This window comes from Scyliorhinus torazame, chromosome 1, assembly GCF_047496885.1.
Source record: "Scyliorhinus torazame isolate Kashiwa2021f chromosome 1, sScyTor2.1, whole genome shotgun sequence".
Classification (NCBI taxonomy): Eukaryota; Metazoa; Chordata; class Chondrichthyes; order Carcharhiniformes; family Scyliorhinidae; genus Scyliorhinus; species Scyliorhinus torazame.
In genome coordinates, this window is record NC_092707.1 from 349,182,406 (window position 1) to 349,209,625 (window position 27,220).

At 50.1% G+C, this 27,220-nt stretch overlaps 1 protein-coding gene across 6 annotated transcripts in view; it reads left to right on the forward strand.

Annotated features, from left to right (window-relative positions):
* The window catches only part of LOC140425871 (echinoderm microtubule-associated protein-like 4), a 371,640-nt gene that overhangs the window by 289,486 nt on the left and 54,934 nt on the right, over nt 1-27,220 (forward strand). For all 6 annotated transcript variants that reach the window (XM_072510261.1, XM_072510260.1, XM_072510258.1 and 3 more), the window contains 4 exons: nt 4,694-4,845; nt 7,224-7,349; nt 10,318-10,449; nt 24,383-24,450. In XM_072510261.1, the coding sequence (XP_072366362.1) occupies nt 4,694-4,845; nt 7,224-7,349; nt 10,318-10,449; nt 24,383-24,450 (478 nt within the window). The remainder of the gene's footprint in view (nt 1-4,693; nt 4,846-7,223; nt 7,350-10,317; nt 10,450-24,382; nt 24,451-27,220) is intronic.

A 27,220-nucleotide genomic window follows, 5' to 3' on the forward strand; every position in this document is an offset into this window, starting at 1 on the left:
GGACTAATGATCTGGTGACATGAGTTCAAATCTTACCATGGCAACTGGGGATCAAGTTCAGTAAATTATTATTTTTTAATCTGGCATAAAAAGCTGGTATCAGTAACGATGACGATAAAATTCCCAGATTGTAATTACCACTTAGTCCTATAGAGAAAAAAATGTGTCATTCTTCCAGCAAGACACAGACTTTAACTGCCACATGAACTGGTCTGGCAAGCGATTAATTGTACCAAACTGCGACAAGAAATAATAGGAATTAAAATGTGCAAATCGGCCTTCTGGCATCGATACGACAAACACATATCTAATTCAGGCAACTGTACAAAGTCCTTCTTGCTAATATCTGGGGATTTGTGCCAAATTAGGAGACCTGTTGAATAGATTAGTCAAGCAACAGCATGACATAGACATACTCACTGAATCATACCTTTTAACTGACATCCCAGACCCCGTCATCACCATCCAAGGTAAAGTTGTCATAGTCCCAGATGTCCATAGGTTGCTTTCCCCTTTTGAGGGGGAGAACTGACTGCTGATGATTTAACCTGAGGGTCATCTCGCCTTAGGTGAGGGGCAAGATTGAGAAACTGGGGCCTTCATTAGATGGGTCGTTTTTTGTACAATGTGTGCAGGAGGGTTTCCTGACACAATATGTTGACAGGCCAACAAGAGGCGAGGCCACTTTGGATTTGGTTTTGGGTAATGAACCAGGCCAGGTGTTGGATTTGGAGGTAGGAGAGCACTTTGGGGACAGTGACCACAATTCGGTGACGTTTACGTTAGTGATGGAAAGGGATAAGTATACACCGCAGGGCAAGAGTTATAGCTGGGGGAAGGGCAATTATGATGCCATTAGACATGACTTGGGGGGGATAGGTTGGAGAAGTAGGCTGCAAGTGTTGGGCACACTGGATAAGTGGAGCTTGTTCAAGGAACAGCTACTGCGTGTTCTTGATAAGTACGTACCGGTCAGGCAGGGAGGAAGGCGTCGAGCGAGGGAACCGTGGTTTACCAAAGAAGTGGAATCTCTTGTTAAGAGGAAGAAGGAGGCCTATGTGAAGATGAGGTGTGAAGTTTCAGTTGGGGCGATTGATAGTTACAAGGTAGCGAGGAAGGATCTAAAGAGAGAGCTAAGACGAGCAAGGAGGGGACATGAGAAGTATTTGGCAGATAGGATCAAGGAAAACCCAAAAGCTTTCTATAGGTATGTCAGGAATAAAAGAATGACTAGGGTAAGAGTAGGGCTAGTCAAGGACAGGGATGGGAAGTTGTGTGTGGAGTCTGAAGAGATAGGCCAGATACTAAATGAATATTTTTCGTCAGTATTCACTCAGGAAAAAGATAATGTTGTGGAGGAGAATGCTGAGACCCAGGCTATTAGAATAGATGGCATTGAGGTACATAGGGAAGAGGTGTTGGCAATTCTGGACAGGCTGAAAATAGATAAGTCCCCGGGGCCTGATGGGATTTATCCTAGGATTCTCTGGGAAGCCAGGGAAGAGATTGCTGGGCCTTTGGCTTTGATTTTTATGTCATTGGCTACAGGAATAGTGCCAGAGGACTGGAGGATAGCAAATGTGGTCCCTTTGTTCAAAAAGGGGAGTAGAGACAACCCCGGCAACTATAGACCGGTGAGCCTCACGTCTGTTGTGGGTAAAGTCTTGGAGGGGATTGTAAGAGACAAGATTTATAATCATCTAGATAGGAATAATATGATCAGGGATAGTCAGCATGGCTTTGTGAAGGGTAGGTCATGCCTCACAAACCTTATCGAGTTCTTTGAGAAGGTGACTGAACAGGTAGACGAGGGTAGAACAGTTGATGTGGTGTATATGGATTTCAGTAAAGCGTTTGATAAGGTTCCCCACGGTAGGCTATTGCAGAAAATACGGAGGCTGGGGATTGAGGGTGATTTAGAGATGTGGATCAGAAATTGGCTAGCTGAAAGAAGACAGAGGGTGGTGGTTGATGGGAAATGTTCAGAATGGAGTTCAGTTACAAGCGGCGTACCACAAGGATCTGTTCTGGGGCCGTTGCTGTTTGTCATTTTTATCAACGATTTAAAAGTTTATTGGATAAGCATATGGATGATAATGGCATAGTGTAGGTTAGATGGCTTTTGTTTCGGTGCAACATCGTGGGCCGAAGGGCCTGTACTGCGCTGTATCGTTCTATGTTCTATGTTCATGAATAATCTCAGCTAGTACGGGAATTGAACTCATGCTGCTGGCCATGCTCTGCTTCACAAACCAACTGTCTAGCCAAGTGAGCTAAACCGGCATGTACTGTCCTGGCAGATCAGACCGAACAGAGGTAGCGGCATGATGGTATACCGTCTGGAGGGAGGGGCCCTGGGAGCTTGCCTACAGATTACCACCACTTACTCTGTCTCAGCTGGTAAATCAGTTCCCCATGTTGAAGGTCATTGGGAAGATGCACTGAGGGTAGCAAGGGCACACAATATATGGTAATTGGAGTCTTTCATTTGCATAACTAAGAGTGGTTTCAAGCATCACTACTGACCCAAATGACTTGTGTCCTGAAGGACATATCTCCCTGTTTGGGCTTGTAGCAAGTGGTGAGAGAACCAATACAAGTGAAAACCTCCTTAATCTTGTCCATGTCAAACTACTGGTTACAGATGCATCTGCCCATGACAGTATTGATAGGAGTGACCATTTTACAGTTCTTGCATCAATAACCTCCTCATCAGTGCTCAGTTTGGATTCCACTGGGACTACCCAGTTCCAGACTTCATTACAGCTTTGGTCCAACCATGATCAATAAAGCTGAATTGCAGAGGTGAGTGAGAGTGATTGTCCTTGACATCAAGGCAACATTTGACCAAGTGTGCCATCAAGGAGTCCTTTTAATATTGAAGTAAATGAACATCAGAAGGCAATCTCTCTTCTGGCTAGAGTCAAAGCTAGCACAAAGGAAAATGGTTCTAGTCATTGGAGACCAATTCTCTTAGATGGACCGAGGACACCACCCTGAGTACTCCTGCAGCGTTGTCACGGGGCTAAGATGATCTTTAGCTGCCTCATCAGAGACCTTCCCACCATTATAAAGTCAGAAGTGGGGATGCTTACTAATTGATGCAATGTTCAGTGAGTTATCTGCAGCAAGTGACTCATCTCTTGACACCGTCTCCAAGGTATATGCCAGGAGTGTAACAGAAGAGTCTCCACTTGCCTAGATCACTGCAATTCTAACATAATTCAGAAAGTACAACGTCATCCAGTACAAAGCAGCCCACTTGATTGGAACCCCATCCACCATTTTAAACAATCACTCCCTCCCAACACCGACACACCATGGTTGCAGTGTCAATAAAGCATGCAGCATCCTGGGTTTTATCAATAGCAGCATAGAGGACAAAAGCAAAGGAACCTATATAAAACACTGGTTTAGTCTCAACTGGAATATTGCACCACACTGAAAGAAGAATGCGAAGATATTAAAGAGGGTGCAGAAAAGATTCATGAGAATGATTCCACGGATGAGGAATTTTGGTTACATAGGTGGGAGAAAATGGGACTGCTCTCGTTGGGGAAGAGAAGGATGGGAGCAGATTTGATAGAGGTATTCAAAATCAGGAGGGATCTGGACAGAGTAGATAGTGAGAAACTGTTCCCATTGGTGGAAAGATCAAGAACCAGCACCGATTTAAGATAATTGACAAAATTAACTGGTGACATGAGGAAAAACTTTTCTAAAGCAAGTAGATACGATCTGGAAGCGTGGTGGAGGCAGCTTCAATTGAGGCATTTGAGAATGAATTAGATTTGTAATCTGAAAAGAATAATGCTCAAAACTTGAAAGTGCAGTTAACAGTGAGAAAGATAATAATGGACTTCAAGAGGACATAGGCTGGTGAAATGGGTGAATATATGGCAGATGAAATTCAATGTAAATGAATGTGAGGTGATAAATTTTGATAGGAAGAATGAGGAGAGAATGCATTTTTAATGGTACAATTTTAAAGAAGATGCAAGGACTCCAAATTGGAGTATTTTCTTCAATTCTGGGCACTACACTTTAGGAAGGATGTGATGACTTTGAAGTGGGTATAGAAGTGAGACATTAGAGTGGTTCCAGGGATGAGCAGTTAGTTACATGGGAAAATTGCAGAAGCTGGGTTAAGAGGAAATTTGTTAGAGGTGTTTAAAACTATGAAGGGTTTTGATGGAATACATAAAAATAATTGTTTCCAGTGGCTAAAGGATTGATAACCAGAAATCACAGATTTTAAATGATTGGCAAAAGAAAATGAGGATTTTGAATGTAGTGGCTTCAAATTCAATGTAGTCGTCAAAGGGAATGGGAAGTATACTTGAAGGAGAAAAAAATTGAAGAATCTCAGGAAAAGGCAGAAGAGAGGGATGAGCTGGACTGTTCTTTGAAAGAGCTGGTGCAGGCTCAATGGACCAAATTGTCTTCTAAGACTGCGAAGTGTATATAAAGCATTCCGTTTCCCAGAATGTATATCTGTTCACTTAATAGGCACAAATTTGATTCCTCTAGTATCATCCAATATTGCTTGTTTTTTAAAAATGTACAATGAAGATTATTAGGAAATATACATATTATCTAAGCAATGTTAAATTTACCACCTTTACTATGCTCTTACTGTTGTTTAAAATGCGGTTTAACTTATCAGTTACATTTGGTTCTCTTCATTATTTAGGGGTCTATCAAATCAGCAAACAAATTAAAGCGCATGATGGCAGTGTATTTACTCTCTGCCAAATGAGAAATGGAATGCTGCTTACGGGAGGCGGGAAGGATCGTAAAATCATCCTGTGGGATCATGACCTCGTTGCAGAAAGGGAAATTGAGGTCAGCCTATGCGGCATCCTGATAAGATTGTAAAAGTATTTTGTCATCAATTTTCAGTTTAAAAAAAAAAAAAAAAAAAAAATTAAGTACACTAAAACGATTGTTCCTGAACAAGTTCTCCTTTTACTGGTTGAATTGTCAAGCAGCTTCAGGTACAAGGTTTGATTCAGGTACTATTAACAGAAAAGTAACCCGTTGAATAAAGGAAAGATTTAGGGTGGGGTATTCCGGCCCTTCCCACCAGCAGGATCTTCCGGCCTCACCGAAGGCAACTCCCCCACAGCTGGTTCCCTAGTGGCGGCACAGGCAAGCAACCCACAATGCTATAGACATCAGCGGGGCCAGATGATCCCTCCAATGGATAACCACCTCCACCGCCAGAAAATGTGCTACATGGGGGCTGGAAATTCCCACCACTAGTCTGTTAAGCGTACAATGGTTTGAAGAGTTCAGGGATTATTTAACAACCTTCTGCAGGGAGAGGTTTCTCCTCGACACTCCCCTTGTTCCCTTAGAGATGATACCAAACATAATTGACAGCACTTCCCAGCCATGCAATGTCCATCACTGCAAACAAAAGTATCAATATTCTGGGAACCTTACAGTGTCCCAGTCTCACGTAGATATATCATCACCATCTTTATTATCAATATGTTGGAATTCTCGAGAAAACACCACTCTGAAAGCATCATCGCCAGAACAATTGCAGCGGTTTATTGAGTAACCCCAATATAATCTTCTCAAAGCAACTAGGGATGATCAAAAAATCCACCATGCACTCAGTGAAGACCTTAATTTCCCTCTGAGTTAGAATTTAATGTTCAGAGATGCATGCACATAATCTAGATCAACGTTTCCAGTGCAGAACTGAGGAAGTAAAAGTGTCAGAGATGCCATTATTTGGATCTAACTTTGAACTGTTGTCCCTCTTGTGGAAGATGCCAGGGTACTATCAAAGAAGAATAGGGCATAATTTCACACTCAACAAGCATTTTGGAAACAGAATACTTGGTTCTTTATCTCATTGGTGTTTCTGTGGCTTTGCTGTGTGCAGCTTGCCTGCCATTCATGCATCTTTAAGAATTATTTGTTGCCTAATCATCATAAGGTCCTATAGTGTACATCATGCCCAAGTAAGTGGCTGTGCAAATTAGTTGTTTCCTGAACACTACGCTATGCTTGAGAATGATAAAATCATTGAATCCCTGCAGTGCGGAAGTAGGCCATTTGGCCCATTGAGTCTTCACCGACCCTTCAGAAGAACGCTCTGCTCTTGTCCACTCACCTGTCCACCCTGCCCTATCCCCATAACCTAACCTGCACAGCCCTGGACACTAAGGGAAAATTTATCATAGCCAGTCCACCTAATCCACATATTTTTGGACTGAGGGAGGAAACCGGAGCACCCGGAGGAAACCCACGCAGACAAGGGGAGAATGTACAAACTCCACACCGACATTGACCATTGACCAAAGGCCGGAATTGAACTGGGTCCCTGCCGCTGTGAAGCAGCAGTGATAACCATTGTGCTGCCCATAAAGATGTGGGAAGGTGCCTTGCAAGTGTCATGATATGCAGACACACACACAATGATATACAGACAAGCAGCTAATGGACACACAGAACAGGACATGACCAATAAGCAGGCAGGACACTCAGGGGTGGGATCTGACTATAAAAGATACGAGGCACTCACACTCCGCCTCTTTCCACTGATGAACATCTAGAGAGTCAGTCAAGGCTGTTGTTACAATCTCACCCCCCCCCCCCACCATGTGGCTAAGAGCTAGTCTGCTTCAGTCAGACAGAGTAACCACACTTAAGTTAGCAGAGAGTCGAACTCCCAGAGAACTGTGCTAACTGCTATTAGTTCAATAAACCTGATTGAACTAACTTCAAGGTCTGGAGTATCTTTCTCATCTAAGCTGCATCCAGTTGCAGCCACTGTTAGACCAGTGTACCAGACACGAGAGTAAGATCTTACACTAAGATAGGGAACTGCGTCTCAGAAAATCGTGAAAGGAACCACCATCTTTCGATGTCACAATGTGGCACTTGGCAGATAATGTGCAGGAAAAGCATTAAAACTGGTCTTTATAGAGTTTGTTTCTGCTGCACTAATCTGAATTTAGATTTAAAGAGAATTTCAGGCCAAGGTAACAGATATTTATAATTTTAATATCACTTCTGAATGAAATGATATATTAGCATATTTGTTTTTTTCACCTATTCAGTTGAAATGCAAAATATATGACTTCAATAGTTTGACAATTTGCTTAACATATCTATATGGTTTGAAATGTTACTGTAGTGGTGTCATATAATATGTTTAAACAGTTCAGTGTGTAATTTTATCTTGTATTGTTCTGTTGCTGTAGGTTCCTGATCAGTTTGGAGCCATTCGAGCAGTAGCAGAGGGGAAGGGGGACCAGTTTCTGATTGGCACATCACGCAACTTCATTTTAAGAGGAACATTCAATGATGGCTTCCAGATAGAAGTACAGGTGAGTGAGTGATTGGAGTTTCATTTAAATAACTAAGTGCTGTTTTGCTGTAAAGAAAGTAGTGTTTTTTAGGACAAGCTTGAGTGCGAAATTTTTTTTTCACATTAGTCGTAATAAAAATGCAGATATTTCACATTTTTTGAGTCTACAACACACGTTTTCTTTTGAATGCCGTTTTGAACTTTTTAATTGCTATTGCAAAATAAAATGTAATCTGAACACGGTTCAGTTAAAGTGTACTTTGCAATTTTATTTTGAAAGTTCTTACTTTAAATTATTTATCTGTATCTTATGACATACTTTTTATACACCATGCTCTTGCTTACTTGATGTGTTTCAGTTTAGAAAACTCACATGTCAACATGTGGTAAGACCTGAGCTAAATCTTTCAGTGTTTCTTGATGAACTAATCAAATAATTCAAACTGTTTTTTGAAAAATAAATTCTACATTTTTCTCATCATCTTGAATTTCTAATGTTCAAACTAGTGTTCAAACTTTTTAACAATTGAGGACATTTAAAAAGAAATTACAAATTTAACAGTTAACTATGGAAATTTCCCTTTTTTCTCCAATTTTTTCATACTGGAAAATATATTTCAGGGCTCAATCATGCACACCATTATTCTGATTATAAACAGGAGAACTAATTTGGTTCTCTGAATTGGAAATTATTTGATGCAGTAAATAAATCTGTGTTGTTCACTACACAGGCTGAAAGGGACCTATTCTATAATGTGTCGAGCATATTATATTTTAAAAGATTTTTTTTTTAAAATGTTTTTATTCTCCATTTTCACATTTTCCTTCAAAATTTACCCCCCACCCACCGATAGTAAACGGTAACAAATACATAATCAATCTCCTTAACAATAACAACGATCCCATTCTCCCACCACCCCCAACAACGGTCAACCTGTCAATATACGCATCCAATAAAACAAAGCTTCCCACGGTGGAAACAAAAATCAAAGGAGAAAAAGAAAAAGGAGTCCGGGACCGCCCATGGTCACCATTAACCTATAGAGTCCACTCTTCCCCCCCCCCCCCCCCCCCCCGTACACTCAATGCCATCCAACCTCTGAAAGAGTACCGTACATGACACCCAAGAGTTATAAACACCCCCCTTCTCCAACTCCTCCCGTCCACTGCCTATTGTAAAACTCCTCCCCCCAACCTCGGTTCCTTCCCCCCCCCGGCTAGACCACTCGGACCCTGTTCTGCCAGGCTCCGATGGCCGCAGCCCCTCCCCCCCACCTCACTCCCGTTGACTGACCGGCTTAAACCAGCCAGCGTGGAGGCCCCACCTGGGTCCCTTTCCCCCTTGCCCGGCCTTAGGAAAGCCCAGAAATCCCCTTTTAGCACACAAACCCCACATATCCACCTACACCCCAAAGAGCCCTCATTTCGAGTGAAAGTCCCATCTCCAGATATATACAACATTGGCTCCTTTAGCCCATACACCCGCGCGCAGTGGAACAAAAAAGAAGAAAATACAGTCATGAGGTTACATCGGCACATGGCCATTTCTCAATTTCTCAGTTCTGCCACAGTCCTTCTGCCTTCGCAAACTCCTCCGTTGCTTCCACCGTTCCAAAATAAATGTCCTTGAGCTTGTAAGTCACCCTCAGCTTTGCTGGATATACAATGCCGCACTGCACCTTGCTAATGTACAGTGCCCTCTTCACCCGTTTGAAGGCAGCCCACCTCCTTGCCAGCTTCACCGTAAAGTCCTGGTATACACGTATACCAGCTCCAGCCCACTGCACCACTCTCTTCTGCTTGGCCCAGCATAGGACCTTCTCCTTCACACTGTACCTACGGAAGCACAGAGTCACTACCCTTGGCGGCTCACTCGCCTTTGGTACAGGCCTCCACGACCGATGAGCCCGATCCAGTTCATATCAGGAGGGATCCTCCCCCTCTCCCAATAGTTTCGCCAGCATCACGGCAAAATACTCAGTCGGCCTCGGTCCTTCAACTCCTTCGGGCAGCCCCACAATCCTCAAATTCTGTCACCTGGATCTGTTTTCCAGGTCTTCCATTTTTCCTCCCAGATCCTTGTTAATCTCCATCACCTTCCGCATCTCCTTCCCCATCGAGGTAAGTTCATCACCGTGCTGCAATAATGTCTCCTTGACTTCCTTCAGAGCCTCCCCTTGCTCCCACGCCTCCGCCACTGCGCGCGCCGCCGACGTCGTCACCGGGGAAATCGCCTCCTCTACCAGCACACTCAAAACCTCCCTCATCCCCTTCCTCATTGTCTCCATGTATCTTGTAAACTGCCTTTCGAATTCCACAGCCATCACCTTAGTTATTTCTTCAGCCGTAAACAATGTGGCCTTCCCTGGTGCTCCAGCCTCCATTTTCCTTGGTGACCCCGCGGTGACCTTTCCACTCCCCAATGGACCATCGGCTGTTTTTTTTACAGCCGTTTCTTTGCTCACCCTCGACAGTCTCCTTTACTGTGCCTTCACTGTGCCTCCTCCCTGCTTTTGCCGCCTCCGTGGACCCTGGGACTGGGCTTAAAGCCCCTAAAATGCCGTTCCCGAACGGGAGCCCTCCATTGTGCGGCTGCCTCCCGCCCGCCGTCACCGGAATTCTAATATTTTAAAAGTAAATAGTTGTAACAGGAAAAAATTTGTATAGAATTCTGACTAGGGACAGCATGGTGGCGCAGTGGTTAGCACTGCTGCCTCACGGCGCCGAGCTCCCAGGTTCGATCCCAGCTCTGGGTCACTGTCCGTGTGGAGTTTACACATTCTCCTCGTGTTTGCGTGGGTTTCACCCCCACAACCTAAAGATGTGCAGGCTAGGTTGCTAAAGATGTGCAGGCTAGGTGAATTGGCCACGCTAAATTGCCCATTAATTGGAAAAAATGAATTGGGTACTATAAATTTATTTTTTAATAAAGAATTCTGACTAGATCGTATATTTGAATCTAATGCTTGTTTTTTAAATTGTGGCAGGGTCACACAGATGAACTCTGGGGTCTCGCCACACATCCTTTCAAGGACCTTTTCTTGACCTGTGCCCAGGATCGACAGGTTTGCTTGTGGAATTCCGTGGACCACACACTCGAGTGGAACAAAATCTTGGATGTAATTATTTTTTGTATTTTCAAGTTAGTTTTGTAAAATTGTGAGATTGCGCATATTGATTTTTTTTAAGATCCAATGTGATGGAGGGAGGGATATTTTTTCTGAAAAATCTGAACCCATCAAGTCTCTCCACATTAATTCCCCAATGTGTTTGATTCTGACTAGCAGTCCGGTGAAGATGATATGATGAAATAATATTGGAACAAATAAGGTCATACATTGTCTTTGATTTATTGCTATAGAATTATTTTAATTATGGTTGTTCTAAGCCCATTGAGAATTCTGATGTCTTTGTGTGAAGTGACATTCAACTCTTTCTAGAAAAACAAGTTTGTTATATTGTAACACCACATTGTTTAGATATAAGGTTTGACTCGGGTCAGGCCCAAAGACCAGGGTGCACGTTGGACTCAGGCTCCTGGCAGAGAAGGTGTTCTGTGCGAAAATGACCCGGGAGATTAAGGTCTATGTGGACCTTAAAAAAAAAAAAAAGGGAGGTTTCTGCCTAGACTTTCTGGGAGACTCTGAAGGCAGTGGTTCCGGGGGAAATGATCTCCTATAAGACCCATAGGGATAAACTGGAGAGAATAGAAAGCCAAAGGTCGGTGGGTGCTATCATAGAAGTAGATTAGCTCATCAACTGAGACGGCAGGCTCCTAGAAGAGAAATTTCATAAGAGAGGCAGGGGGAGGATTGGTAACAATGTCGGAAAAAATAAGTAGGGCATTTGAACAATTCTACCGGAGATTTTACAGATCAGAGCCCGGGGGAGGAAGGAGAGATGGGACGGTTCTCAGATGGGTTGGTGTTTCCAGAGGTTGATGAGGGGGAGAGGCGAGGATTGGAGAAATCACTAGGGCTGCAGGAAATAACGGAGAGGGCAGGAGTGTTGCAATCCGGGAAAGCACTGGGGCCAGATGGATTCATGGTAGAGTTCTACAAACAGTTTTTCCTGCAACTAGCACCCCATCTCCTGGCTATGTACAATTAATTGATGGCGATGGGGAAATTGCCGGCCACACTCACACAGGCCTCGATTTTGTTGATACCGAGAAAGGATAAAGACCCAACTAAGTGTGGGTCTTATGGACCCATTTCCCTATTAAATACGGATGTGAAGATCTTGGCCAAAGAACTAACAAGAGGTTTAGAAGGATGTTTGCTGGAGGTGGTCTCGAAAGACCAGACTGCATTCATTAAGGGGTAACAACTGACCAGTAATATTAGGCGGTTCTTAAATATTGTAATGACTCCGTCAAGGGGGAGGTTATTATACCGATGGATGCAGAGAAGGCTTTGGACCGATTAAATGGAGATACCTGTTTGAAATCCTGAGGAGATTTGGATTTGGACCATCATTTATAGAATGATTATTATATGGCCACCCTCTAGATGCAATGTATGATGGGTAGTACAGTGAAGGGGTAGAATGGTTGAGGGACTTATTTATTGAAGGAAGGTTTACAAATTGGGGGAATTACATGGGAAATTATATGGTTATTATATAGCGCACCCACAGCGAGTGTGAGGAGAAATGGGATTGACTTGAGGTATTTTAGGTTACATAGGCATCAAACCCACTGAAATCGATGGACAAAATAATGGATCTGTTGGGGAAATTTGGGAAATTCTCAGGATATAAGCTAAATTTGTCGAAGAATTAAGTATTTCAGGTTAATGCCCAGGAAGGAGTACAAATCTGGGAGTTTTACCATTCAAGCTGGGTATACAAATAACACATGACTGGCGCACAATGCACAAATGGAACTTGTCTAGTTTGGTTGAGGACATGAAAAGGGATCTGAATTCCCTGCCGTTACCCTTGGCGAGAAGGAAGCAGACAGGTGTTGCTGGGGGGGCGGGGAGAGTACCCAATTATATATTTTTTCCAATTAAGGGGCAATTTAGCGTGGCCAATGCACCTACGCTGCGCATCTTTGGGTTGTGGGAGTGAAACCCACACAGACATTGGGAGAATGTGCAAACTCCACACGTACAGTGACCCAAGGCCAAGATTCGAACCCAGGTCCTCAGCGCCGCAGTCCCAGTGCGCCACATGCCACCCCCTAGATGCAATGTATGATGGGTAGTACAGTGAAGGGGTCGAATGGTTGAGAGACTTATTTATTGAAGGAAGGTTTACAAATTGGGGGAATTACATGGGAAATTAGAATTACCTAGGGCGAGCGAATTTAGATATATTCAGGTCTGAAACCTTGCACACAAAGAATACCCTCTTTTCCTAATCTGACGGAACGGACGTTACTGGAAAAATTGTTAACTCGGGACGACCTGGGGAAGGGAAAAAATGTAGACATTTATGGGTGGCTACTGGAAACAGAGAAGCCGCCAATGGAAGAAATAAAAAAGAATTTGCAGGAGGAGATGGGACTCGAGCTTGGAGGGGAGATCTGGAGAGAGATCATGCACCAAATTAACTCAACGTCATCCAGTTCAAGGTTGTGCACAAGAGTTCCACAGATTCACCACCGTCAGGCTGAAGAAATTCCTCTTCATCTCTGTTTTAAAAGATCATTCCTTTAGTCTGAGATTGTGTCCTCTGCTTCTCGTTTTTCCTACAAGTAGAAACATCCTCGCCATGTCCACTCTATCCAGGCCTCGCAGTATCCTGTAAGGTTTAATAAGATCCCCCCCTGTCAACCTTCTAAACTCCAACGAGTACAGACCCAAAGTCCTCAACCGTTCCTCATAGGACAAGTTCTTCATTCCAGGGATCATTCTTGTGAATCTCCTCTGGACCCTTCCCACGGCCAGCACATCCTTCCTTAGATACGGGGCCCAGAACTGCTTACAATACTCCAAATGGGGTCTGACCAGAGCCTTATACACCTTCAGAAGTACATCCCTGGTCCTGTATTCTTGCCCTCTCGACATGAATGCTAACACTGCATTTGCCTTCTTAACTGCCGACTGAACCTGCACATTAACGTTAAGAGAATCGTGAACAAGGACCCCAAGTCCCTTTGTGCTTCTGATTTCCTAAGCATTTCCCCATTTAGAAAATAGTCTATGCCTCCATTCCTCCTTCCACATTGCATAACCTCACACTTTTCCACATCGTATTTCATCTGCCACTTCATTGTCACTGTCCGAATCCTTCTGCAACCCCCTCCCCCGCTTCCTCAATACTACCTGTCCCTCTACAGATCTTCGCATCATCTGCAAACGTAGCAACAGTGCCTTCAGTGCCTTCCAGATCATTATTGTATGCTGTGAAAAACCCTTGTATGAGAGAAGGGTTTCTAAGCTACCGTTGAAAACTCACAAACAAAATTAGGTTGCCATGGTCAAGGCCAGAGAGAACAAAGGTTTCTATTGTTCACCACTCTGGCATTGCAAGTCGGTGCTCCCTCCTGTCCCTCCCTTTGTCTCCTCCCCTCCCTCGGTCTCCTCCCTCTGTCTCCTCCCGTCCCTCCCTCTGTCTCCTCCCGTCCCTCCCTCTGTCTCCTCCCGTCCCTCCCTCTGTCTCCTCCCGTCCCTCCCTCTGTCTCCTCCCGTCCCTCCCTCTGTCTCCTCCCGTCCCTCCCTCTGTCTCCTCCCGTCCCTCCCTCTGTCTCCTCCCGTCCCTCCCTCTGTCTCCTCCCGTCCCTCCCTCTGTCTCCTCCCGACCCTCCCTCTGTCTCCTCCCGACCCTCCCTCTGTCTCCTCCCGACCCTCCCTCTGTCTCCTCCCCTCCCTCCCTCTGTCTCCTCCCCTCCCTCCCTCTGTCTCCTCCCCTCCCGCCCTCTGTCTCCTCCCCTCCCGCCCTCTGTCTCCTCCCCTCCCGCCCTCTGTCTCCTCTCCTCCCTCCCTCTGTCTCCTCCCCTCCCTTCCTTTGTCTCCTCCCGTCCCTCCCTCTGTCTCGTCCCCTCCCTCGGTCTCCTCCCTCTGTCTCCTCACGTCTCTGCCTTTGTCTCCTCCCGACCCTCCCTCTGTCTCCTCCCCTCCCTCTGTCTCCACCCGTCCCTCCTTCTGTCTCCTCCCCTCCCTCTGTCTCCACCCGTCCCTCCCTCTGTCTCCACCCGTCCCTCCCTCTGTCTCCACCCATCCCTCCCTCTGTCCCCCCCCGTCCCTCCCTCTGTCCCCCCCCGTCCCTCCCTCTGCCCCCCCCCGTCCCTCCCTCTGTCCCCCCCCGTCCCTCCCTCTGTCCCCCCCCGTCCCTCCCTCTGTCCCCCACCGTCCCTCCCTCTGTCCCCCACCGTCACTCCCTCTGTCCCCCCCGTCCCTCCCTCTGTCCCCCCCCGTCCCTCCCTCTGTCCCCCCCGTCCCTCCCTCTGTCCCCCCCGTCCCTCCCTCTGTCCCCCCCGTCCCTCCCTCTGTCTCCCCCCCCGTCCCTCCCTCTGTCTCCCCCCCGTCCCTCCCTCTGTCTCCCCCCCGTCCCTCCCTCTGTCTCCCCCCGTCCCTCCCTCTGTCTCCCCCCATCCCTCCCTCTGTCTCCCCCCGTCCCTCCCTCTGTCTCCCCCCGTCCCTTCCTCTGTCTCCCCCCGTCCCTTCCTCTGTCTCCCCCCGTCCCTTCCTCTGTCTCCCCCCGTCCCTTCCTCTGTCTCCCCCCGTCCCTTCCTCTGTCTCCCCCCGTCCCTTCCTCTGTCTCCCCCCGTCCCTTCCTCTGTCTCCCCCCGTCCCTTCCTCTGTCTCCCCCCGTCCCTTCCTCTGTCTCCCCCCGTCCCACCCTCTGTCTCCTCCCGTCGTCTCCCCCCGTCCCTCCCTCTGTCTCCCGCCCCCCTGTCCCTCCCTCTGTCTCCCGCCCCCCCGTCCCTCCCTCTGTCTCCCGCCCCCCCCGTCCCTCCCTCTGTCTCCCACCCCCCCCGTCCCTCCCTCTGTCTCCCGTCCCTCCCTCTGTCTCCCGCCCCCCCGTCCCTCCCTCTGTCTCCCGCCCCCCCGTCCCTCCCTCTGTCTCCCACCCCCCCGTCCCTCCCACTGTCTCCCGCCCCCCCGCCCCTCCCTCTGTCTCCCGCCCCCCCCGTCCCTCCCTCTGTCTCCCGCCCCCCCGTCCCTCCCTCTGTCTCCCGCCCCCCCGTCCCTCCCTCTGTCTCCCGCCCCCCCGTCCCTCCCTCTGTCTCCCGCCCTCCCGTCCCTCCCTCTGTCTCCCGCCCCCCTGTCCCTCCCTCTGTCTCCCGCCCCCCCCGTCCCTCCCTCTGTCTCCCGCCCCCCCGTCCCTCCCTCTGTCTCCCGCCCCCCCGTCCCTCCCTCTGTCTCCCGCCCCCCCGTCCCTCCCTCTGTCTCCCGCCCCCCCGTCCCTCCCTCTGGCTCCCGCCCCCCCGTCCCTCCCTCTGGCTCCCGCCCCCCCGTCCCTCCCTCTGGCTCCCGCCCCCCCGTCCCTCCCTCTGGCTCCCGCCCCCCCCGTCCCTCCCTCTGTCTCCCGCCCCCCCCGTCCCTCCCTCTGTCTCCTGCCCCCCCGTCCCTCCCTCTGTCTCCCGCCCCCCCGTCCCTCCCTCTGTCTCCCGCCCCCCCCGTCCCTCCCTCTGGCTCCCGCCCCCCCCCCGTCCCTCCCTCTGGCTCCCGCCCCCCCCCCCCCCCCCCCCCCCCCCCCCCCCCCCCCGTCCCTCCCTCTGGCTCCCGCCCCCCCGTCCCTCCCTCTGGCTCCCGCCCCCCCCGTCCCTCCCTCTGGCTCCCGCCCCCCCGTCCCTCCCTCTGGCTCCCGTCCCTCCCTCTGTCTCCCGCCCCCCCGTCCCTCCCTCTGTCTCCCGCCCCCCCGTCCCTCCCTCTGTCTCCCGCCCCCCCCGTCCCTCCCTCTGTCTCCCGCCCCCCCGTCCCTCCCTCTGTCTCCCGCCCCCCCGTCCCTCCCTCTGTCTCCCGCCCCCCCGTCCCTCCCTCTGGCTCCCGCCCCCCCCCGTCCCTCCCTCTGGCTCCACCCCCCCCCCCCCCCCCGTCCCTCCCTCTGGCTCCCGCCCCCCCGTCCCTCCCTCTGGCTCCCGCCCCCCCCGTCCCTCCCTCTGGCTCCCGCCCCCCCGTCCCTCCCTCTGGCTCCCGCCCCCCCGTCCCTCCCTCTGGCTCCCGCCCCCCCGTCCCTCCCTCTGGCTCCCGCCCCCCCGTCCCTCCCTCTGGCTCCCGCCCCCCCGTCCCTCCCTCTGGCTCCCGCCCCCCCGTCCCTCCCTCTGGCTCCCGCCCCCCCGTCCCTCCCTCTGGCTCCCGCCCCCCCGTCCCTCCCTCTGGCTCCCGCCCCCCCGTCCCTCCCTCTGGCTCCCGCCCCCCCGTCCCTCCCTCTGGCTCCCGCCCCCCCGTCCCTCCCTCTGGCTCCCGCCCCCCCCGTCCCTCCCTCTGGCTCCCGCCCCCCCGTCCCTCCCTCTGGCTCCCGCCCCCCCGTCCCTCCCTCTGGCTCCCGCCCCACCGTCCCTCCCTCTGGCTCCCGCCCCCCCGTCCCTCCCGCTGGCTCCCGCCCCCCCGTCCCTCCCTCTGGCTCCCGCCCCCCCGTCCCTCCCTCTGGCTCCCGCCCCCCCCGTCCCTCCCTCTGGCTCCCGCCCCCCCGTCCCTCCCTCTGGCTCCCGCCCCCCCCGTCCCTCCCTCTGGCTCCCGCCCCCCCGTCCCTCCCTCTGGCTCCCGCCCCCCCGTCCCTCCCTCTGGCTCCCGCCCCCCCGTCCCTCCCTCTGTCCCCCGCCCCCCCGTCCCTCCCTCTGTCCCCCGTCCCTCCCTCTGTCCCCTCCCGTCCCTCCCTCTGTCCCCTCCCGTCCCTCCCTCTGTCCCCTCCCGTCCCTCCCTCTGTCCCCTCCCGTCCCTCCCTCTGTCCCCTCCCGTCCCTCCCTCTGTCCCCGCCGGTCCCTCCCTCTGCCTTACCCCGTCTTCTCCCTTCCCTCCCTGTCTTCCCCCATCCCTGCCTCAGCCGCGGCGTCATGCCCTCTGCCCCACTCCCCCTTTGGACCCTCAACCCGGCCCTCCTTCAGTGCCCTCCCTTACCGCCACACTGCGCTCCGTCACCACCCCCCAGATCTGGCCCTCCATTGGCCACCCCCACCTGCCCTTCTCTACGCCTTTCCCGATCATTCCCTGTGTCCCCACCGAGCATGAGTTGCTGTAGGTTTCTTTCCCATGTTGACAAACATGTTGATACTTTTCTTAAAGTAAAGTGCTGGAAAGGCAACATTTATTACACTACTCTGGTTGTCTGGATGAAGATGATGATGGAGTTCATGGATCATAGAATTTACAGTGCAGAAGGAGGCCGTTCGGCGCATCGAGTCTGCCCGGCTCTTGGAAAGAGCATCCTACCCAAGCCCACACCTCCACCCTATCCCCATAACCCAGTAACCCACCTAACCTTTTTGGACACTAAGGGTAATTTACCATGGCCAATCAACCTAACCTGCACGTCTTTGGACTGTGGGAGGAAACCGGAGCACCCGGAGGAAACCCACGCACACACGGGGAGAACGTGCAGACTCCACATAGACAGTGACCCAAGCTGGGAATCGAACCTGGGACCCTAGAGCTGTGAAGCAACTATGCTAACCACTGTGCTACCGTGCTGCCCTACCACTGTGCTACCGTGCTGCCCTACCACTGTGCTACCGTGCTGCCCTACCACTGTGCTACCGTGCTGCCCCTACCACTGTGATATCGTGTTGCCCTACCACTGTGCTACCGTGTTGCCCTACCACTATGCTACCGTGTTGCCCTACCACTGTGCTACCGTGCTGCCCTACCACTGTGATATCGTGTTGCCCTACCACTGTGCTACCGTGCTGCCCTACCACTATGCTACCGTGTTGCCCTACCATTGTGCTACCGTGCTGCCCTACCACTGTGCTACCGTGTTGCCCTACCACTGTGCTACCGTGCTGCCCTACCATTGTGCTACCGTGCTGCCCTACCACTATGCTACCGTGCTGCCCTACCACTGTGCTACCGTGCTGCCCTACCACTGTGATATCGTGTTGCCCTACCACTGTGCTACCGTGTTGCCCTACCACTATGCTACCGTGTTGCACTACCACTGTGCTACCGTGTTGCCCTACCACTATGCTACCGTGCTGCCCTACCACTGTGCTACCGTGCTGCCCTACCACTATGCTACCGTGTTGCCCTACCACTATGCTACCGTGCTGCCTACCACTGTACTACCTGTTGCACTACCACTGTGCTATCGTCCTGCCCTACCACTGTGCTACCGTGCTGCCTACCACTATGCTACCGTGCTGCCTACCACTGTGCTACCGTGCTGCCCTACCACTGTGCTACCGTGCTGCCCTACCACTATGCTACCGTGCTGCCCTACCACTATGCTACCGTGCTGCCCTACCACTGTGCTACCGTGCTGCCCTACCACTGTGCTACCGTGCTGCCCTACCACTGTGCTACCGTGCTGCCCTACCACTGTGCTACCGTGCTGCCCTACCACTGTGCTACCGTGTTGCCCTACCACTGTGCTACCCCGCTGCCCTACCATTGTGCTACCGTGCTGCCCTACCACTATGCTACCGTGCTGCCCGACCACTGTGCTACCGTGTTGCCTACCACTGTGCTACCGCGCTGCCCTACCACTGTGCTACCGCGCTGCCCTACCATTGTGCTACCGTGCTGCCCTACCACTGTGCTACCGTGCTGCCTACCACTGTGATATCATGCTGCCCTACCACTATGCTACCATGCTGCCCTACCACTATGCTACCGTGTTGCCCTACCACTGTGCTACCGTGCTGCCCTACCACTGTGCTACCGTGCTGCCCTACCACTGTGCTACCGTGTTGCCCTACCACTGTGCTACCCCGCTGCCCTACCACTGTGCTACCCCGCTGCCCTACCACTGTGCTACCCCGCTGCCCTACCACTGTGCTACCCCGCTGCCCTACCACTGTGCTACCGTGCTGTCCTACCACTGTGCTACCGTGCTGCCCTACCACTATGCTATCGTGCTGCCCTACCACTATGCTATCGTGCTGCCCTACCACTGTGCTACCGTGCTGCCCTACCACTATGCTATCATGCTGCCCTACCACTGTGCTACCCCGCTGCCCTACCATTGTGCTACCGTGCTGCCCTACCACTATGCTACCGTGCTGCCCTACCACTGTGCTACCGTGTTGCCTACCACTATGCTACCGTGCTGCCCTACCACTGTGCTACCGCGCTGCCCTACCATTGTGCTACCGTGCTGCCCTACCACTGTGCTACCGTGCTGCCTACCACTGTGATATCATGCTATCCTACCACTATGCTACCGTGTTGCCCTACCACTATGCTACCGTGTTGCCCTACCACTGTGCTACCGTGCTGCCCTACCACTATGCTACCGTGTTGCCCTACCACTATGCTACCGTGCTGCCTACCACTGTGATATCGTGCTGCCCTACCACTGTGCTACCGTGTTGCCCTACCACTGTGCTACCGTGCTGCCCTACCACTGTGCTACCGTGTTGCCCTACCACTGTGCTACTGTGCTGTCCTACCACTGTGCTACCGTGTTGCCCTACCACTATGCTACCGTGTTGCCCTACCACTATGCTACCGTGTTGCCCTCCCACTATGCTACCGTGTTGCCCTCCCACTCTGCTACCGTGCTGCCCTACCACTCTGCTACCGTGCTGCCTACCACTGTGATATAGTGCTGCCCTACCACTATGCTACCATGCTGCCCTACCACTATGCTACCGTGCTGCCCTACCACTATGCTACCGTGCTGCCTACCACTGTGCTACCGTGTTGCCCTACCACTGTGCTACCGTGCTGCCTACCACTGTGCTACCGTGTTGCCCTACCACTATGCTACCGTGCTGCCCTACCACTGTGCTACCGTGCTGCCTACCACTGTGATATCGTGCTGCCTGTTGCACTACCACTGTGCTACCGTGCTGCCCTACCACTATGCTACCGTGTTGCCCTACCACTGTGCTATCGTGCTGCCCTACCACTATGATACCGTGCTGCCCTACCACTATGATACCGTGCTGCCCTACCACTATGCTGCCTTGCTGCCCTACCACTATGCTGCCTTGCTGCCCTACCACTATGCTACCGTGCTGCCCTACCACTATGATACCGTGCTGCCCTACCACTATGCTACCGTGGTGCCCTACCTCTATGCTACCGTGCTGCCCTACCACTGTGCTACCGTGCTGCCCTACCACTGTGCTACCGTGCTGCCCTACCACTGTGCTACCGTGCTGCCCTACCACTGTGCTACCGTGCTGCCCTACCACTATGCTGCCGTGCTGCCCTACCACTATGCTACCGTGCTGCCCTACCACTATGATACCGTGCTGCCCTACCACTATGCTACCGTGGTGCCCTACCACTGTGCTACCCCGCTGCCCTACCCCTGTGCTACCCCGCTGCCCTACCACTGTGCTACCGTGCTGCCCTACCACTATGCTACCGTGGTGCCCTACCTCTATGCTACCGTGCTGCCCTACCACTGTGCTACCGTGCTGCCCTACCACTGTGCTACCGTGCTGCCCTACCACTATGCTACCGTGCTGCCCTACCACTATGATACCGTGCTGCCCTACCACTATGCTACCGTGGTGCCCTACCTCTATGATACCGTGCTGCCCTACCACTATGCTACCGTGCTGCCCTACCACTATGCTACCGTGTTGTCCTACCACTGTGCTACCGTGCTGCCCTACCACTGTGCTACCGTGCTGCCCTACCACTGTGCTACCGTGCTGCCCTACCACTGTGCTACCGTGCTGCCCTACCACTGTGCTACCGTGCTGCCCTACCACTGTGCTACCGTGCTGCCCTACCACTGTGCTACCGTGCTGCCCTACCACTGTGCCACCGTGCTGCCCTACCACTGTGCCACCGTGCTGCCCTACCACTGTGCCACCGTGCTGCCCTACCACTGTGCCACCGTGCTGCCCTACCACTGTGCCACCGTGCTGCCCTACCACTGTGCTACCGTGCTGCCCTACCACTGTGCTACCGTGCTGCCCTACCACTGTGCTACCCCGCTGCCCTACCACTGTGCTACCCCGCTGCCCTACCACTGTGCTACCGTGCTGCCCTACCACTGTGCTACCCCGCTGCCCTACCACTGTGCTACCCCGCTGCCCTACCACTGTGCTACCGTGCTGCCCTACCACTATGCTATCGTGCTGCCCTACCACTGTGCTATCGTGCTGCCCTACCACTGTGCTACCCCGCTGCCCTACCACTGTGCTACCCCCGCTGCCCTACCACTGTGCTACCGTGCTGCCCTACCACTGTGCTATCGTGCTGCCCTACCACTGTGCTACCGTGTTGCCTACCACTGTGATATCGTGCTGCCCTACCACTGTGCTACCGTGTTGCCCTACCACTGTGCTACCGTGTTGCCCTACCACTGTGCTACCGTGTTGCCCTACCACTGTGCTACCGTGCTGCCCTACCACTGTGCTACCGTGTTGCCCTCCCACTATGCTACCGTGCTGCCCTACCACTCTGCTACCGTGCTGCCTACCACTGTGATATAGTGCTGCCCTACCACTATGCTACCGTGCTGCCCTACCACTATGCTACCGTGCTGCCCTACCACTATGCTACCGTGCTGCCTACCACTGTGCTACCGTGTTGCCCTACCACTATGCTACCGTGCTGCCTGCCACTGTGCTGCCATGTTGCCCTACCACTGTGCTGCCCTACCACTGTGCTGCCCTACCACTATGCTACCGTGTTGCCCTACCACTATGCTATCGTGCTGCCCAACCACTGTGCTACCGTGCTGCCCTACCACTGTGCTACCGTGTTGCCCTACCACTGTGCTACCGTGCTGCCCTACCACTGTGCTACCTTGCTGCCCTACCACTGTGCCACCGTGCTGCCCTACCACTGTGCTACGTGTTGCCCTACCACTATGCTACCGTGCTGCCAACCACTGTGCTGCCATGCTGCCCCACCACTATGCTACCGTGCTACCCCACCACTATGCTACCGTGCTGCCTACCACTGTGCTGCCATGCTGCCCCACCACTGTGCTGCCCGACCACTATGCTACCGTGCTGCCCCACCACTATGCTACCGTGCTGCCTACCACTGTGCTGCCCTGCCATTGTAACCGTGTTGCCCTACCACTGTGCTACCTGTTGCACTATCACTGTGCTACCATGCTGCTCTCGTGACCCATTCCAGACCTTGTACTGATGATGTTCCTGCAATAGTGTTAGGGAGGAAGTATAATCAATATGGGTGGAGATTAGAGTCCTAGAGGTCTACAGCATATGAAAGGCCCTTCAAATCTGCGCTGGTAAAAGCAAACACCTGACTATTCTAATCCCATTTTCCAGCACTTGGCCCATAGCCTTGTATGACTTGATATCGCAAGTGTACATCTAAATACTTCCGAAATGTTATGAGAATCTCTGCCTCCACCTCCCTTTCAGGCAGTGAGTTCCAGACTCCCACCACCCTCTGGACGAAAAAGTTTTTCCTCACATTCCCTCTAAACCTCCTGCCCCTTACCTTAAATCTATGCCACTTGGTCATTGATCCCTTCACCAAAGGGAAAAGTTTATTTTTGTCTACTCTATCTATGCCCCTCATAATTTTATATATCTCAATCATGTTCTCTCTCTTTCTCTCTCTCTCTCTCTACGCCCCACCCCCAGGTCTGTCTCCTCTGTTGCAACAAAAACAATCCCAGTCCATCCAATCTCTCTTCAGAACTGAAGCTCTTCAGTCCAAACAACATCCTGGTGAATCTCATTTGTACCCTTTCCAGTGCTATCACATCTCTCCTATAATGTGGAGAACAGAACTGCACACAATATTCACAACATTTTATACAGTTCCAGCATAACCTCCCTGCTCTTAAACTCCATGCCTCGGAAACTCTATGCCTCAGCTAATAAAGGCAAGTATACCATGTGCCTTTTAACCACTGCATCTACCTGCCCTGCTACCTTAAGGGACCACTGTACATGTACACCAAGGTGCTTCCCAGGATCCTGCTGTTTATTATGCATTCCCTAGACTTTTTTGTCCTGCCCAAGTACATCACCTCACTTAGGAATAGCAAGGATCAGGAGACGTTGGTGGGATTTGTTTATAGGCTGCCTAACTATAATTTATACTGTTTGACTGATGATTAAACAAGAAATGATTGGAGCTTGTAACAAGGGCAATACAATAATTGTGGGTAGAGGCATGGATCAATGGAAAGGGTGTTTTCTCCTATTTGGTATCTGTTATCATGCCTGATGTTGTAGGTCTGCCTGCCAATTCAAGTAAGTGGTGACTATTCCAAATATTCCTGACTTGTCCTTTTCAAATGGTGGAAAACATATGGGGAAAAACGTGATGCATCAGTGGCCACTTATTTTCCTCACAATTCATCAATTGACTCTTGGATGATAATACAGAAGGGTGGGGACAAGGAAGGTGAGAGAATTAAATGTAATGAGCCTTCTCCCAGCACAACTTCTAGCTCCTTTTGATAGTCAGTGAGCTACAAACTAGAGTATAGGTTGTAGAGCTTTTTCGTCCAGAGGGTGGTGGGAGTCTGGAACTCACTGCCTGAAAGGGAGGTGGAGGCAGAGACTCTCATAACAGTTCAGAAGTATTTAGATGTGCACTTGCGATATCAAGCCATACAAGGCTATGGGCCAAGTGCTGGAAAATGGGATTGGAATAGGTTGTAGAATCAAGATGCTAATTGAATGTGGTGAGACATCTGGCTGGCACAAGAATGAACCCCTAACCTCAGCTGGTATGCTCGCATTGGGGTGATTCACGTTGTGATTGTTCCTTACTCCTGCTCAGAGCAGAACATTGACTGTGGTAAATCTTGGAGCCGTGCTACAAGCAGTATTGCCAGTAAAGGTTAATTAAAAACTGTTTCAAATTGGTATCATATCCAGTGTGATTGACTGCACCAGCTTTCCTACTTTTGAAATTTGATTCCAGCTCTGGCCCATTTGGTACAGAATCCAGGTTCTGTAGGAGGCACCTTAAAAAAAAATTGAGAGAATGCATTTAAACAACTTTAAACGGAAGTACAATATTTTCTTTGGTCTTTCTTTAGGAACCAGGCCATTGTGCTGAATTCCATCCCAGCGGCGTTGTTGTTGCTATAGGAACTCATTCGGGCAGGTAAATCTGATCATGTCTGTTGAGTTTGTGTGTGTGTGTTCATCTGTTTGGAATAGTAAGTTATGCTGCTTTACAGTTGAACAGAGAGTTAGAAACTCCACTACTTACATTGAACTCATAAATTTTGCAACTGAAATCTTTATAAACATAAATGTGTTACTGCCCTACGATCAATATTGAAAAAAAACTATAAAAATGAATAATAGATCAGCTAGCTCACAGTAGTTAATTACAGTAAGAAGTCTTACAACACCAGGTTAAAATCCAACAGGTCTGTTTCGAATCACTAGCTTTCGGAGCACAGCTCCTTCCACAGTTAATTAGTTAAAATAGGAATTCTGCATACATAATGTTACTGATAACTGTAAAGACTGCAATCAGGACACTTTTGTGTTCCTGGGACAAAACTTCTGTTTATGATCTGCAGCACGTTTACAAGTAAAAAAGAAAGTTAAAATTTCTGTTTTGACTGGAGTACCCTTGCTACCCTCCCAGAGCAATTATTTTGTGAGTAGCTCGCTCAGACTGTTGTTGTGCATTGCTACCAATCTACTGTCCAATCTACTTATATATGATACCTTGAGCAGTGGTAGGCTTGCTTTTCCATCTCTTTCTCTTCTCAACTCACAGGCAACAATAATAAAAGGCATACTGACTGAATTTAGGATTGAAGTGTGAAAACCCTGATAAAATGGTGCAACTTCAAAAAAAAATGGCAGCTTTTAATAGGTGTAATTTTTTTAAGTTTTCATTAACTCGTTGTTCGGAAAGCTTATTATCTGTACTCAGATAATTGACTTTTAAAGCCTTCACGAGGATTAGAAGAAAGTAGATCATTTCACAAAGGAAAACCGTGTTGGATCATTTAGCTTGTAATAAATTGCAACATTGGAAATCATGACAAGTTTTTTTTTTTTGTCTCACAGTCAGGAAGCCGCAGAGTACATCAAATGCAGGATAGTGGTGCTCTGTGGATTTTATGTGGCTTGGCATTGACAATACAGATTAAAGAATATCCATATAACAATGAATGATTCAGTTTGTGCATCTGGGCAGGGTACAGAAACACTGAAAAGAGCTGGTCATATCCTGCATTCCATCAATTATTTCAGTGCAGAGTACTGGCTAGTGTGTTGGTATTGAGAATTTAGATATAGGTAAAATCTGTTGCAGTATTGAACCTTAGCTAAAAAGTTAGCATTGAAAAGAAAGAGTATATCATTCAAAACACACGTCTTGCTGTGTTGGATGGAGGTCTACAAATAAGACTATACAAATGTTTCAATTCTTCCCAGAGTATGTCATACAGTATTCATTATAACTTACTGGTGTATTATATTCTAAATACCATGGGGAAAATAGTTCAAGAATATTTAAACTTAGGTCTGAAATATATTCAAATAAAGATCTATTAGTCCAGACAGTCACATGTCTGGAAAGATCAGAAAAATTAGGCAAAATATATTCTAAAGTGAGCCTAAAGAATGGCATTTCTAATATGATTGATGTTTTGTCTGATAAACATAGAATCTACAGTGCAGAAGGAGGCCATTCGGCCCATCGAGTCTGCACCGGCCCCCAGAAAGAGCACCCTACCTAAGCCCATACCTCCACCCTAACCACCTAACCTTTCTTGGACATTAAGGGCAATTTAGCATAGCCAACCCGCACATTCCCGGACTGATGTTGCTGGAGGTTTGTGATATTTGTGGTCTCATTCGCTTGTTATGCTATATTTTGGCTGTTTGCTAACATTTTAAAAGATTTCCAAGAAGGGCCAGGTGAAGATCGAGTCAGAAAAATTGAAGGGTCGTTGCATACTAAATGTTCTGAGCAGCAGAAAACTATATTGTGGTTCTCATCAGCGAATATACACTTTTCCTTAAAAAAAGCCTCAGTATTTGCTTAAAACTAGTATTCTCTGCCAAACCATACATCCGCACTGGAGGACGTTGCGATGAATGAAGAATAGGAAAATCAATGCCTATAAAAGAAGTTAGACACAAGAGTGGAGGCTTATAACCCCGCAAAGAACAGGAGCACGCCTGAGGATGGGGAAGTTTTTAGATACAGCAAAGATGACCTGATAATTGATAAAAAGGGATCAAAAATAGGAAATGAGAATAAATGAGCAAGAAACATAAATTTGAGAATTTCTACAGATGTGTAAAAAGAAAAAGAGTAGCAAAAGTAAGCATTGACCTCTTAAGAGATGAAAATCTGGTGAACTTCCGGTGGAAGCTATGAAGTGAACAGTCGCACATTTGGTAGCTCCTGTTCAAGGTGGAACTTTTCGGTCCTTGCCATGTCTGAGGGGTGGAATTTTGAATAGAAAGAGCTGTAGGAGTGCCAGTAGAAAGTGTAACTCCTCTGGTGCAGCTGGTGGATGGATCTACGAACTAGGAGTGGGTCAAGAAGAAGGGAGCTGTTGGAGCAGGAGAATTTTTGTGTGCCGCAGGTCAAGATGGCGGAAGGCAAAAGGACCTGTTCTGCCTGCCCAGTGCTCAACGGAGCAGCTGGTGGACTTCTTAAATGAGAAGTTCAGCCAGCAGAGAAGGTAAGCCCTGGAAGACCTTGCCAACGTGGTAGAGCCACTCAAAGCAGGGATTGACCAAGTTGAGGAGAGGCTGGAGTCCCAGGACCAGGCGATCCAGAGAGTGGAGGGGATAGTGGGGGAGCACGAGGAGCATCTCGCCTCATTGGTGGCCGAGGTGGGGGGGTGATGCAGGAGATCCAAAAGAGGCTGAAGGAGAAGGTGGAAGATCTGGAG